The 15,537-nt window shown below is 43.4% G+C and overlaps 1 protein-coding gene across 9 annotated transcripts in view; it reads right to left on the bottom strand.

The window, feature by feature from the left end:
- CTBP1 (C-terminal binding protein 1) overlaps window positions 1-15,537 on the bottom strand; it is a 253,159-nt gene that overhangs the window by 67,754 nt on the left and 169,868 nt on the right. For 4 of the 9 annotated variants that reach the window (XM_082315837.1, XM_082315839.1, XM_082315835.1 and 1 more), the window contains exon 1: window positions 1,829-2,030. The exons of 4 other annotated variants lie outside the window; for them this stretch is intronic. In XM_082315837.1, the coding sequence (XP_082171963.1) occupies window positions 1,829-1,868 (40 nt within the window). In that variant the 5' untranslated portion in view covers window positions 1,869-2,030. Of the gene's footprint in view, window positions 1-1,182; window positions 1,529-1,828; window positions 2,031-15,537 lie in introns of those variants that run through there. One more of the 9 variants, XM_082315838.1, reaches the window with a different exon arrangement.

Below are 15,537 nucleotides of genomic sequence, written 5' to 3'. Positions count from 1 at the left end.
ATTAAGGAATTTCAATATTGAAATCTTGCTGCCTTTGGGGGTCAATAAAGAGCAACGTTATAAAATATACTAAAGTTAGCAGTTTGGGCTGCTAATTTTACATGCCTGCTTCAGCAATGACAGCTAAAAATAGGTAAAACAGATAAGAACACAGAACAAAGAGATGCACTGGACAATTATCTTTCTACTAGCACAGTCTACTTTAGAGTGAGCTTTTTAACCTTTCTTATTTATGAAGGATATAGATTTTTAAAGTGTTGCTCAATGGGATTTCAATCTACAGCCGAAATTATTTAAATATAAATTTTATTTTTCTTAGTATATTTTTTATTCCCTTCCTAGTGGGATACAATAATGAGATTTAAATTATTTTAATAAGGGCATCAGGCTACTTGCCAAGGGGCTCAAATGCTAAATAAGAATATTTACATCTTCTAAGACCCAGGAGAAAGAATCAGGGTGATGCACTTGAAACACGTATGTACATCACAAATATTATAGTTAATTTTAATTCAGTGGGAAGAAAGTACACATTCTCTTCAGTTTATCAGGCCTCATTATTTTCAATGAGGCTAAAGGGATGATTATCTTTAGCTGCTCCATCATGGCCTAAAAGCAAACATTCTTCCTGATAAGGACAACAGTTATTAAAATATAAGGCAACGTTAAATTGTTTAATTCAAGTTACAACAGGTGAAATTTTGAAAACCACCACTGATAACGGTGTTTTCTACAATTATTCTGTCCAGGTCGGCGCTATGAGTGAAATCCTGACTTTTGATTTTAATTTTTTTAGAAGAAAACAAAGCAGCATAGCAGACTGACTCACATCTACACAGTAAACAGGCTTATTCTCTGCTTTGTAGCCTTCTTTTGGTATCATTTGCTTACAAAATAATAATGTTTATAAACAGAATCGACATTCTGTCTCCTTATGTCTGGGGGAAGGGAGGGAAAAAAAAAAAAATCACCTTCAGATTAACATGATAATTTATGCCAAGCAATTCTGGAGGCATATCTGTAACATCACTCCATGCATATTATTCATGTTACCTTAAAAACCAGCAGCAATCCATAAATGCATTTGCTAGTACGTGTTTGGTTTTTTTTTTTAAAAAAAAAAAAAGGAAGAGGAAAGAAGAAAGAAAAAGAGAAATTCAAATTTAGGGAGAAGAGCCTTACCTCTCAGATACATAACCCGTCCGCAGATTTAGCAAAATCATTTCAACAGCCAGGCCTTAAGCACTTTTTACAGCAATAAAATGCCGCTTTTAAACTTCCTGTTTATTGAAATATTAGCACAGCTTTTTTCCTCCATGGCACTTTACCAGCATTTCCCCGCAGTTACAAGCCAGGGCACCGCTCAACCCACGAGCGAACGGGACCGGGGAGGCGGGGGGAGAAAAACCACCCCAAAATTAACATTCTGGATGCAGTTTTAGCGCCCTTTGACTTTCTTATTTAAGGATGAATTACACCCGCAGCCGACTTCCAGTCCCCCGACTGCGCCTCACCCGCCTCCCCGCCTTTCATTTTTATTTCGATTTATATTTTTTTTATTATTATTATTCAAATATCCCAGCTACCGCCAGCAGCTACCGGCAAAGTTGCGCTGGCGATGCGGCCGTCAGGGGAGCCCCGCTCCCCGCCGGGGGCGGGGGCGGTGAGCGGAGGGGCCGGGAGCGGCGGTGACGGGCACACAAAGCCCGGTGGCGGCGGCGGCGGGGACCGATCGTAACACCCCCCCCCCCCCCCCCCCCCCCCCCCCCCGCCGGTCCCCACCGCCGCGACCAGGCCGGCGCGACGCGACGCGAGGCGAGATCGTTACCTAGAGGCAAGCCCTTGTTTAGTAAGTGAGAACTTCCCATTGAAACGCTACGTCCGGGCTCGCCGCGGGGAGGAGGCCGGGGGGGCACCGCCGCTCCGCGACGGCGAGGCTGGCGATAAACATCGGAGCCGCCGCGGCATATGGCGGCTACTCCCTGGGCGCCCCTGAAGTGAGGCGCCTCCGCGCGCCCCCGCGCGCATGCCCGCCCGCCCGCCCGCGCGCCCCCGCCGCGCGCACGCGCGCCGCCCGCCCTTGCGGGAGCGGCCGCTGCCGCCGCCGCCTCGGGCGGGGCTTCCGCGCCCCGGCTCGATCTCCTGGTTCTAGGTACGCACCGCAGACAGAAAGCGAGCAGGGCGGGCGCGAGAGGGTTTAGGGCCTCAACGCGGCGTCCGCCGGCGGTGGGTTTGCGGGGCGACAAGTGTGCACCGACCCCTGGAACCGCTTGTAGGACACGATTTAGCCACTTTTGTTTAAACTTCACCAAAGTTAACGCTGGCTGCGGTCAACACCCTCCCCGGCATCCCGAAATACCAGCGCTCATAGTGTTCGTTATTTTTTGTGATTCGGCTAAGGCTTTCCAACTTATAAATTAACAGGGATAAATAAAAAAACAAACAAACCCCAGAACACTCTTAATGTTGTTCCTAGTGAGGTTTAGTGTCTCCGGCACCGCTGGTCCCCTCAGAGCCCCCGCGCCAGGCCCAGAGCCCAGGTCCCACCAGGGCCGGTGTCGGCACTGCCGCCAACGGGGCCGGGTGTAGAGAAAAAGCAGCAAATTGGCCAAATCCTGGTATTCTTTCCCATCTGGGACTTCCCCACACGTTCTAATGGACTCCCAAGTGCTGGGCGATCGGTGGCCTGTCCTCGCCCTCGCCCCCCAAACACTAAAGCACCGCTTTATTAATAACGGGCTGCCTTATTTCTCGTTGGCGCGCCGCTGTGCCACCACCACCACAGCTGACGCCGGCTGCCCAGACCCGCTCCCTCGGAAAGGCCCGCGCACCCCAACAAGGGCCAATTCTGCCCTAACGACACCGGCCGGCAGCGCCGAATTCATCGCAGTTTACACCGTATTTAAGCGACTCGTGCCACCCTGCGTGGGGACGTAAAGAAATAACGGCACGGCGCCTCGGCGCGGGGCCCGTCCCCAGGAAAGGCCGCTGGGGCCGGGTCACAACGCACCCCAAAACTGGCCGCTCCCCTCTCACCCCCTCGGGGGGACGACGCCTGCTTTCACTGACGAGGGAAATAAATAGAAATTTTGCTTTTGTGCAAAGTGGAACCGGGACTGAGGTTTGGGTCAAAAAGAGGCGCTATCGCCAGCGCCCAAGCGCCCGGCGGCCCCGCTTTCCCGGCGCCGTGCCCCGCGCCGGCAGCCCGCCATTCCCCTCGCCGCCCAAGCGGCGGACGAAAACCAAAGTCGGCGCGGCGCCCCCGCGGCCGCCTGGGTCAGCTGACGGCGGCCCCGCCCCGCCCCGCCCCGCCCGCGGGAGGGAGGGGGCGAGGGCGGCGGAGGCCCAGCGGCGCCGCCATGGCCCCGCGCCGCGCCGCCGCCTCTCCCCCGGGTTGCTCCTCTCCTCGGCCCCGGCAGCTCCGCTTCCAGCCGTCTGAGAAACTTTTACGCCTCTCGCACAGCCGTGCCCGTCCTCCTCGGCCGCGGCGGGGAGCAGACAGGGCGGTTCGCCCCTCCCGTCCCCTCCCCTCAGACAAGCCCGGCGAGCGAAAACCCCATATTTTGCTTTTTCCAGTAATAAAACGCTCGGTTTCTCTCAGCGGTTACGCCGCGAACGGCCCCAAAGCCCGCGCCGCCACAGCAGCACCTCAGGGGTGCCAGGGGGCCCGGCCTCCCCTCAGATAACGCCCGGTGGGGGGCACGACAAGTGATGAATAAGATATCGGGGGTCTTTTCTGAGCCCAGCTCTAGGTCGGGGCCTGATGCTCCTCAGGCTGAGGAAAACGGCAAAGCTCTGGCCGACTTCGAGGCGAGGGCAGGCGGGCGGCCGCCCCTGAGGAGTTTGGGGTGCCCTGGGTGAGACTTGGCCCTTGGAGACTCCCAGCGCCAAGTCTCCGCACCTCCTCTCGCGTGTTTTTTATCGTTTTGCGGGACGATCGGAGAGTTCGTTCTGCTGACTGCACCGCTGAACCGGGGGCGATTTTTAACAACTAGCGAGGGGGTAGGCATGAAGATTTTACAGCTTTTTTGGATTCCACAGCATTGGCCTGCAATACTTAGAGTACTCATGATGATAGGTGTATTAGAGGCAGCTACTACAAAGAGTTTCAGGGACTCTTTGGCAGCAAACATTAGTGATTCACTTCGATAAGTGATGCACTACGAGCAGATTGTCTCTTCTGTGCTTCTATATGCACAGGCTGTAGATTTTCCTGAGTTTTTTTTGGTTGGTTTGTTTGGGGTTTTTTTGAGAGGGGACTATTGGAACCCAAAGGTTATAAAGGGTGGGTTCGGCCTCCAAGTTGTGTGGATTTCATGAATCCATTCAGGGCGCAAGTAAAGGATTTTAGCTTACAGGCAGCCTTTAGCAACTTGGCTCTAGCTCCCTAATAACTTGATTTTCCCGGTCATTCTCCAGGTAGTGTCCGTTTCACATGGTTAACCGGCAGCATTGGGAGGTATCTCCCAGGAGGAGTTTATGCAGCCTCTGACTTTGTTCATTTTCCTCCTGTATTCATGGGAAAGCCTTTTGTGGCTCAGCATAGACGTCTCAGACATCCCTCAAACAACATAGTTTCTTTAGATTCTCGCTGTGCATCGCTAGGGCAGCATCTAGCCAAGCGCCTCATGTGGAGTTTGTATAAATAAACAAATTTGGTTTTAATCACTTTAAAGTGGTTAACCACTTTATTGCCATTTATAGATGTTAGCAAATATAAAAATATATACCTATCAAAGCTGTAAGAAGAAAATAATAAATTTTTTTCTTTTTTTTTTTACTACTTAAGTTGCCATGTGGCAAAGTATCAGCAGGAACAAGCATTAGGGGTAGAACATGCTTAAACCGCAAGTGCAGTATCTGTGAATACCAGTATGGATATGGAAGCATCTCTGGGAAAAAATAATAGCGAAAAATGAAAATTCAGAAATTAAATTAGAGTTCCGTTACATTTTTTTATAGGGAAACATAAACAGATACAGGCAATGAGACCATTTCCTCGGTGGGGTTACATGACTGGGCAAATGTTTAGTTCTGAACTGGAACTGCTGCTTCGAGGAGGGAGGGGAGTGTGGTACAAAATATTATGACAAGGGGAGTGCTCTAAGTGAGGATAAGCTGGCATGATGAACAGATGGAGTATTCAATAACAGGAGGTTATTAATACTGCAGTTTGGTATTCTCTACGCTACTTCATGAAGGGATTCATATGCTTGCTCTTTTTCCTTTCCGATTGTACGCAGACTTAACAAATACGCGTACCGTAGGTAATACCGGGCTTATTTCCCTCCCGGCGCACACACCGCAAATTCATGTTTTCTGGGAAAACATCAAGGGCTGGATCCTCAGCTGATTGTAACCGGACCAACTGTGTTCCTTTCAATAGCGGAAAGCTGATTTGCACCTGCTGAAGGAGAGAGGTTATCTGACCCCGTCTCCCCCGGCGAAAGGTCTCTCCACCCTGCTCTTTGACAGCTGCCACAAGGCACCTGCTCTAGAGAATAAACTATGAAGACGCTCAGGATGGAAAAGAAAATGAAATAACCCAAGAGCGAGTGAAGTTTTCCTTCGGAACACAGTGCAATGCTGTTTCTGTTTCAGAAAATCAACCTCGCTTTCACCCAGAGCTGAGTCCTCCTCCCCTAGACGGCTTTCGCTGGCCTAGTTTTAGACTGGACGTGAGAAAATCCAGGAGCAGACCAGCTGACTCCAGTCAAGCCTTCCACCACCCCTATCCATTTTACTTCCCATGTTCTCCAGCTCGCCTCCGGGTCACCAAACATTCAGTCATCTTCACATCTTTTAGACTATGACTTGTACAGCTACAGTATCATTAAATCTTCCACAGAAACCTAACAATCCCCATCCTCTTATCACATCTTGGCGCTGCTGTCACCGCGACTATTTTCTTTTTTTTTTGAACAGTAACGTTACGCAGCTGAGTGTCTTCTGTGTTTTGCACTAAGAATTATGACATTTTTCAAAGCCCCCAAACTGTTTCTTGGCTTCTTAAGAGTCAGCTGGAGGAGCACATGTGCTGAAGAGTAAATACATTGTTCTAAATGTATCTGTTAACAGCCATATGTATAATTTAAGTACAAGTTTTATTCCCCTCAGAATGTCTAATCATAAGGGCATGACCTTGGGCTTTCACAAATTAGATACATTAGGGTACGATATCTTTAGCAGATGTGACTTTGAAGATACTGAAAGAGGAAGTTTTACTGTTGTATCGTCTCAGCAATGAGCCAAGACACTCGCTGAATGCTCTCTAAAGTGAATAATGAGCTTTGACAATATTCCTACACCTAGATACTGAGATTGTGTACTAAAGATTTTCCTTAGTTTGTCATAGCTGTGCGTGCTGGCTCTTTCATGCATGTTTTTGCTTCATTATCGAACACGCGTCATTCACTGTAGCAGTTTTTAAAGCCATCTTTTTAAAAGCTTTGTGCAATTTTTAATCAAAATGTAAGATTATATTTCAAGGGAATATCTTAACTTTTGCGAACAGTAAATCTTGCAGATGCTATCAGGAGATCCTAAAAGGGATTTATGTCAGAAGAAAATGGTTGGATAAAGCAGGCCCAACATTTAAACTTCATCCTAAAAACGGATCTTTAATTTGTGTAATCAAAATAAGTTGACACCATTTATTTAAAAACTGGACAGAAGTCTTCATTTGGATTTAAATCTTTCCTTAATTCTTTCGCTCAGATCCTGAAAAGCATTTGTTTATAAAACACACACAGAGAGATCAGTCTACTTTCATTTTGCAATTGCATATTTTAATTAGAGCATCTTTTTTTTTTTTTTTTTATGTATAACTTCCTCTGTGTGAAACTTCCCGCTGTAGGAAGCGAATGCTTTCTGGTTGATGTGAAAGAGAAAGGCCATTTTGGAGAAGCATTTTCAGCAGGTTCTGAGGGGAAAATGGAAAAAAGAATAATTGAGAAAAGGGAAGCACTTTATCTTTAAGAAATGGTGGTCATCACAAGCATGAAATAAAATAGAGGACCTTCATCTACTGTTAGAAAGGAGGTTTGCTGAAGGATCAAAGTCGTAGATTAAAGTTCCACTTAATGAACATGAAGTTCAGCTGTGTCAAACATTCAAAGTCATTTTTGAAATGCCAAATGCGCATTGCTCCTTTCTCAGGATGGAATGGCTATGCTAGCTCTATGCTGGAAATAACAGCCGTACAAAAGTGAAAAAGCTTGCAGTGTGCTGAGTGAATGGAAGAATAAATTCCCTTCAAACCAGTGAACACAAAAAACCTCTCTCCTCTGATGTTATCTGTATTAAGTGACTAAGGGATTTTCTTCTTGATCTCACCCTCTTCATACAAGTGCTAAAAACACAAGAACCAGGGTGGAATTAAATCCTCTGCATTTTCTGGTTATCGTGAAATGAGAGCTATCATCTTCCACCTAGCCAGGACGAGTTAACAGACCATTTCCAGGAAGGTCTGTGTTCTGGCTAAAGAGAAAAAGAAGCTAGAGATGAACAGCAGAAGAAACCTATCGAGAACCATTAGTGGATGGCAGCCATTGTCCATCTGTTCACAGTGGAATAAATCCAGACCTGAAGGAACAACTGCAACCTGCCCCATATGGCTCGCTCCCTTCTGCGCTGGCAGGGCTTCTTTGGGGATTTGACATTGGATGAGGTAAAGGAGAAGCAGCGCAATCTGTGTTCCCAGGAACGAACAGCCAATTAACATGAAAGAACAAAAAGTGGGTTAGTAACCCAGGGGAAGGTTTTCTCCTTCTCACCTGTCTGAAATCTTGGAGCTCACTCAAACCGTGTACGTCGCAGAGATGCTATGCTGATACTACTAATGAAGTCCTGAAAAATTTAACCTTAGCTACTAACAAAATTATGTGGGCAGTGGACAGCCCCTGAATTGGCGAGCGAGACCACTGATCCAGCTGTCTCCGAAGGTGTTAAAGAAGGCGTTTGGAATATATTACACTAAAAACTCCATTAAAAATTATAATGCAATATACTTTCATCATAATGAACCAGCATAACAACATTCTGCATTTACTTTTATAGAACTGGATTGCAGCAAGTTACTATTGAGTAGTAATTTACTTCTCAAGCTCTAAATCAGTCTGGGCCTGGTCATGAAGCAGAGTATTATTTTTTAGATGCTTAAGGGCAGTAGGCTCAGACCCATACAGAACAGTTATGACATGTGACTGTCTCTCCAAAATTATAATGAAAAATAGATACTCTTTGTGATGCTGCATTCTGTATGCAAAGAAAGAGACATACATATTAAAGCCCACGGAAGGGATCAAAAACCTGCAACTTTGTAACAGGTTCAATAACCTGTCTGGTGGTAGTAATTTCACAGGTAATACAGAGAATAATTAACCATCCGGTGGCCTAAGCAGAACCAGTGGATGTCCTGAGTGAACTTGCTATTGTGGGGATGTCTTCAGCCTCAGGACAGCCTGCTGAGAAACTCCCCGGATGCAGAAAATCAAATTCAGAAGTCATGCGCAAGAGGTACATTCGCCTGCACGGATTCACTGCCTACCCCGCTTCCCGAAGAAAGGAGAAAGATGCTCAGGCTGGAGGCTTGATCCCTGCTCTAGCTCTGAAGCCATAAGCAATTCAGATTTGCTACTATTACTCCACATGTGAAGTGATTATCTGCTCAGAAGTGGGATTAATTATTTTGGGCCTGGCACCATGCTGGAGCAGCAGCAGGGGCACCTCTCGGAGATGCTGTACGTTCACACCGATTCGGACTGGCAGTAAGTTAGGGGTCTCTGTGCTGCTATGTAATTTGCACTCTGTTATCCTCTACCTCCTTTTTAGTTCCCTTATAACACACTTGGCATCTTACTTTTGTCAAAGTTGCGCAACAAGTACCCAGGAAAAAAAGCTATAGTAGGATGAGAGATAATTTTAAAGCTCCCAAACAATTATATTCACGCTTATGAACATCATTCATTCGCTAGGTGGCATAGAGAACATCATACTTCCTTGTTTGAAACACACACCACAAAACTGAGGACCCCCTCAGGAATGATAAAAAAGGGTATGAAATCAAAGTAACACCTCACTAAGCATTTATCTAGAGACTTTCCTCTCAAACTAACCAAGAGGCTTACCAGTCTGAAAAACTAGCAAGGATACTAAAGGATGCAAAAAGAAAAACGACGTTTGTTATGTGAAAGCGTCCATTTGCTGTCAAGGAGCTTGAGCACAGCCACGCGCTGGGGTTACATACATCTGTGACAGTGACCCAAACTCTCTCGCTTTGTCAAATTTACTTGGGATGATTATGAGTTATCAGTCTTGAATTTCATCCTCTTCCAAATCGAACACTGCTTTGTACCGGCGTGAAATACTGCACCACCAGCACTCCGCTATCGCCTCGCGCTACGATAAGAGAATGGTTCATCAGTGAGCAAAAAGTGACCTCTAGTGAATCATCACACCAGCTGCTGAGACACACATCGTCCCCCTGGCAGCGCCTTGCCTTTCACTGACTGACCCCATCCACGTACAATTAAAATCTGGTAATGCTGCGCCATAACACCAGCCAGCATCTGTACCCATCGCTTCACCGCTTCCGATACCTTCCGTAACTCGCGCTTTGCGCAGCAGCTATAACGAACGACAAAAAACATTGGCACATCAAAAAACCCGAACACATTTGTTTGAATGTAATAAAATCTGCCTGCAGATAGCTATTAAAGAATTTAATGGACTATAATAAAACGTGTAAGCTCTAACTGGATTTTTTAACTCGTTTTAATTTCATTTTAAAAGAAGTATATCCAGAAATTTGTAAATAAAATAAGAAAAACATCCTATTAACTATGTAAAAATAATAATCTCAACAAACAGCCCTTTGTACTCTAAGAAAACAGGAAAATTAGAGTGGAGAAAAACAGTAGCAAAGAGATGGGCAGTGAAAATCAATTCCATAGTTACAACATATGGAACAATATCCAGGCTAGGCAATCCGTAACGGGGAATGGTCAATGATTTTAGAGCAGTAAAAAAAACCCCAAAACCTGGCAAGGTTTCATGAGTACAACACATACCCCACTGGCCGCAGCAACACGTTTCATGTCTTGTCTGCCTCCATATATCTAGCAACATAGTAATATTTTTATACTCCTCCTAATAACTATATTTTTTTCTAACGAACATTTTATAGGCAGTTATTGGGAGGTACACCTTTTTTTCTTTTACTAAACAAAAATAAAGACTCTTGTGCAACTTTTTTACTTCCCATTCTCAAGATTTAACACTCAATAGCTGAAAAGTAAACTGCAAGAAGTCCTTATCCCTATGCAAGACTTGTAAGATACTGTTCAAATCCTAAAGGACATCAGTTCACGTGCCAACTTACCCAGTGATATGAAAAAAAATATTGAAACATATTGAAAAAGCTCCCTGTGTATTGCTGTAAAATGTAAAGAGAGAAGCAGACTGCTATCCTAGCAAAAAGACTGCCTGATCGTACTGCTTATATTCCTGTACCATACAATTTCACTACAGAAGAAAAGTCGGTTCAAATAGGTGATAATCAGTATCAACAGATTTACTGCTATTTGAGCTTGTATTTATTGCCAAATACCCTGACTGACAGACTAAGGCAGCACTGCGCATTACGATAGGATGGTATTATTTCAAGATTATTGGATAAACTTTCCCAAGGCCTTACCATGTTACAGGAAGAAAATGCTGCGGAGATACACACCTCATGAAAACCTTTGCTAAACTGTTGTCTTTGGAATGGTTCAGCTCCCCTACACAGGCAAACGCCATCTGACAGATGTTTTGTTCAATTTGTATCACAGCACAGCACAGCCGTGGCCCTACAAGGGTCTTTTGGGAACTCCGTCATCTCACGACGACCATGACTCCCGACAGCAGAGCCGCCGGTGCAACGGTGAAGATAGTTACGGCTGTGCCGGGCGGGCACTGGCAAGGCGGCCGGGCTGATACATCTGCGGCATTTGTGATTCACGATGACGTTGTGGAAAGCCCACGAAGAGTTCATCGTGAGCTATAAACAAAGGGCATTAAAATAAAGAACTTTCTATGATCGTTTTAAAAGGTAAATTTCCTAGAACAGCATTTGGAACATTATGTCGGCTTCTGAAACCAGCTTCAGTTAATGCACCACGTTGCTTATCTCACTCTTTACAGGTTTTTTATTCATTTATTTTGCCAAGACAATTATTCAGTCTCTTAACATATGCTGTCGTTTTTATGAAGCGGGGTATCTAATACTGCTTTTGTGTAAGGAACTATTATTTTTCACTACACTGATGTGCCATTTGAACCACCGGGTCACAAGCAACACAATAAACAATTAAATATCTGCAACGCTGACGCAATCAGTAATTTTAAAGTTTTCATTTTTATCGCATAATCCTAGGGAACGTCTTAGCGTATACAAAAACTATTTTTTTCCCTGCTTCAAATTCTCATGTTTTATTTGGGTCCTGTTTATTCCTATGACCAGCAAAAGAGTCATTGATATTAGAATCATCTTTTATTAATTTGTATTACTTTACATATCTGAAAGGCTGATCACAGCACAGGCTTGTACATCACTACGGGAAGAGTAAAGTTCAGCAGACATACACAAACAGGGAAATACTACCATGCAAACAAACTGGGTTCTCAATTAAAACGATTCGATACGCCTTATGAACAGTGCAAGTTATATCACAGATGATTAAGTTACCTTAGGAAAAATGTACTTTAAATTAACTAGCAGAGGCTAAAGACAGCTGAGCTATAATAATAAGTAAATGTATATAGATAATGTATAAATAATTAATTAGCTTTTCCTGAAAGACCTGGAAACAAATGAGAATACTTCGTGTAGCGTTGTACTGTGCTGATCTCTAACTAAAGTGGCTTCTGAGACCCCTGACCCAGAAAGGTTAAAGTTTGTGTCTTTCCCAGAGGCCGCACCTACGTGATTACCATTACAGAGAAACCCACATCAGAAAGAACCATCACAAGAGAGGAACGAACAATAATTCATGTAGATAATAAATAGTCTGAGGAGAATAAAAAACCACCCTACCTTGGTTCAATAAGAGTATTTTGAATGTTTTTCCTTTTAAGCCCCACAACTGTAACTCCTACTAAATACCAAGTACTGAGAAGGAAGGGATGATTTTTTTTGTTTCTTGAGGTTTTACCATCACAACCAGAGTTAAGTGTTCTCAGGCTATTCCTGGATCTTTCCTGACAAGCGATTTCCAATTCTGCTAAAATCTATGGATGTTTTGAGATGTAGACAGATGTCTGCGAGGCCGTAGGCTGAGGTCATCAAACTCATCTCATTTGTGACCTAAGCCTGGTCTCTTGGCTCTCTTAAAAGAAAAAAAAAGGCGGGGGGGTGGGGGGGCAAAGAAGAGAGATGGAAAGGACACCAAAAAAATTGTTTGCTACTTCATCTGAAAATTTATTCTAGTTAATTTTTAATCTAAGAGCACACGCAGTTTTTTTCAACATACGGCTAACATGATGCACATTGAGAAGATATATATTTGGTCATCTATCATTACTACTCCTCACAGTGTAATTATTGTTTCTAGCATTATTACCAGGCAACTGTCTATTATTTCCTGATCAGCTAACCAACCAACTTTTTAAGAACTCATGTTTAAATCTCATTTCAAAGGCAGTTTTACCGGACTAAGTGGGTGAAATTGCTTAAATTTATACATATTTTACATAAATCTTTATTTATCAATGAACGGTTCGATTTCTCAGTCCTTTAAACATCCAAAGAAAAAAGTGCCACGCTGATGCTGACATCATTTCTACTGCTTAAGGAAAGATAAAATTGGGTCTCTCAAAGCTGCAGGCAAAATACTACAATGGATAACAAATATTCCTTGTCTATGCACGATGGGAATGGCTGTCTCCGTTGGGCGCTGACTGTACGTTGTGGGGCACAGAACGGAGTCAGAGGAGATTTTTTTGTTAGACTCAGTTCATGTGTACATGCAGTATTCAAACAGCTTATTTTACCATCACTGCTACCTGCTCCCTGACCCCAGAGATGCTTTCTTGCTTAAAACAACCATCAAACCTCCCAAAATCCACACAAAACCTAGAACGTAGATACATACACACACTCATTGCACAGAAGGGCCTATTTAAAAAAAAAGCAAAGATACATTGAGAGTAAACCCTCTGAATCTTATTCCCTGTGATGGCTGCAGGGTAGCCTAAATTTTTGCACATAATCCACTGTTACAATCACCACTGTTTCCGCTCTGCTCTTTAAAAAAGAGAAGAGGAGAAAAAGGTTTTGTACAGGAGCATTAATAGTTCCACTTGCCCTGTGGCAAATGGGGAAAATATGTCAATGTGAATTATTGTACTGTCTCCATGGATCAAGATTTCTCTTAGTGCTTTCAAAATTCCACTAACAGAAACAATTGCTAAGAGCATTTGCTACTTAGCCTGCTATGCTGGAATCAAATAAGACCCTAGGATCAACTAATGCTAAAATATTATCTTTTATATTGATTTTTCCCCTACATTAAGGGGGAAACATTAAGGAAAGAAACAGCTAAATAATTTTAGCCGGAAAGAATGGCATATCACTCTCACAAGGACATTCAAAGAATTTAAATAATCAAGATAATTGCAAAATAGAATTTTGAGCCGCTCAGATGACCAAAAATGTAAGAATATCACAGTATAATTTTACTTCATTCTGACCCAAACAAGTTGTACTACATATTCCACTTACGACACATAGAGTTACAGCGGGGAATGTAATATCTCGTCTCTACAGAAACCAAGAACACCCACACAGATGCATTAGAAAAAATAATTCTAATTTTGTGCAGTTGTGCAGGCACATTCATATTTGAAGGAGTGAGCCAAATACTAATAAAGAGATTCCAAGTCCATTTTCTCTACTGGAAGGCTACGTTATGGGTATTTATTAAATTCTTTTTTTATATCTCTTTCCTAGTACTAGATTATGGTCTCAATTCATTAGTAAAGTACAATTGTAGAAATTCATGGACCATTGGGCAGATCTGGTATGAAAATTTACTTCTAAACTTCTTGATCTGGCCAACAAGAATGCAGTAGAACAAGAATGAACGACTGCTGAAATCCAGACACTGTGGACTTACACATTATTGATTATTTCTACCAAATAGCAAATTATTTTCACTAGAAAATAATCATCTTGATTCTTAACTACATTCATCACCAGGATTCATAAACATCTAACAGATTCATCTAAGGCAACCATGAAGATGCAATAAATTACAGTTTTGCAGGGTGTCTGGGTTAGCACTACTGACATTCTGGTTAAAGAAGTTAGCGCTACACAGTACTGATAAAAACAAACACTTATTAAAAGGATTATGAATTAGCTTCGGACACATTTGTCAATGAAAAACTCTCTCAGCAGAGATGTTTCTAATGGCTATCTGTCATCATCTTCACCAATGATGTGGACATAGATAGAAAATCCTTGCCAAAACAACTGTGAACATCAGAAAAACAATAACTGTCTGTAAAAAATAACAGCAACAGCGCAATCACGCAGTCATTTTGGATCATGGATGAACGAAGATCAGGGAAACAAATCGTGCTTTAATAAAACCAAGATGGAAAGCTTTGCCATTAGAAAAGCCTGGTGTCACACTGACAGAGTAGGGAACTAGAGTCGTAAAAGGGATGCGTGACTGCGTGAGCTCCAAGAACCACACCTCGACAAGAGGAGCCACCATTTTCCTTGAAGAAATAGTTAAATTCAAATATGGATGAAATTTTTGCCATTGCGGGTAGGATTACTGAGATGATAAGTAGTTAACTATCACTGCCAGCTCTGGCATCCACGTTTTGTACGTTCGAAAGGGTGCAGAAAGAAAAAGTCAGCGCTGGAGAAAAATGCCTTGAAGAACACAATGTATTCAGATTGCCAATAAAAAATTGAGAGATAACACGATTACGCTGTGTAAGTACCTTTGTGGGGAGAAATACCAGACACTAAAGGACTGCCTAATCTTAGAGGAAGACATAATAAGAAAGAGCAGCTTAGAAGCTCATTCAAAATCTGTGTTTTCTAGCTTTTTTTTTTTTTTTCAAGTGGATGTTATTGACTATACTATCAAGGGTTATGGTGGTGTCTTCATCTCCTGAAATACTTCAAATGCCTTTCTGAAAGATAAACATCAGTCTAATAAAAAATTTGGAGCTGAACTGTATCAAGGTTATATGTGACCCAAAGAGGTTCAAGGTAACCTGGAAATTCCCCCCTGATCCTACACTCTGGGGAGTTACAGCTCCAAAAACTTAAAGATGACTCGTTGCTGGTTATTGCTCTGCTCTCTGCAGGAATGAACAGAAGATCTGTCTTTCACTGAGCGTTATCGGGACAGAAATCTCTCCCTGCTCGTGACGTCCATTAACAGGAAGCAATTACTACCGAGAAGTTGCGATGAAGAGGGATATCTTATCATAAAACAGCTAAATTCCAGGAGAGAGCTCACGGTGATCCCACTG

The sequence above is a fragment of the Platalea leucorodia genome, assembly GCF_965183815.1.
Source record: "Platalea leucorodia genome assembly, chromosome: 6".
Classification (NCBI taxonomy): domain Eukaryota; kingdom Metazoa; phylum Chordata; class Aves; order Pelecaniformes; family Threskiornithidae; genus Platalea; species Platalea leucorodia.
This window is presented reverse-complemented; position numbering and strand designations above follow the sequence as displayed.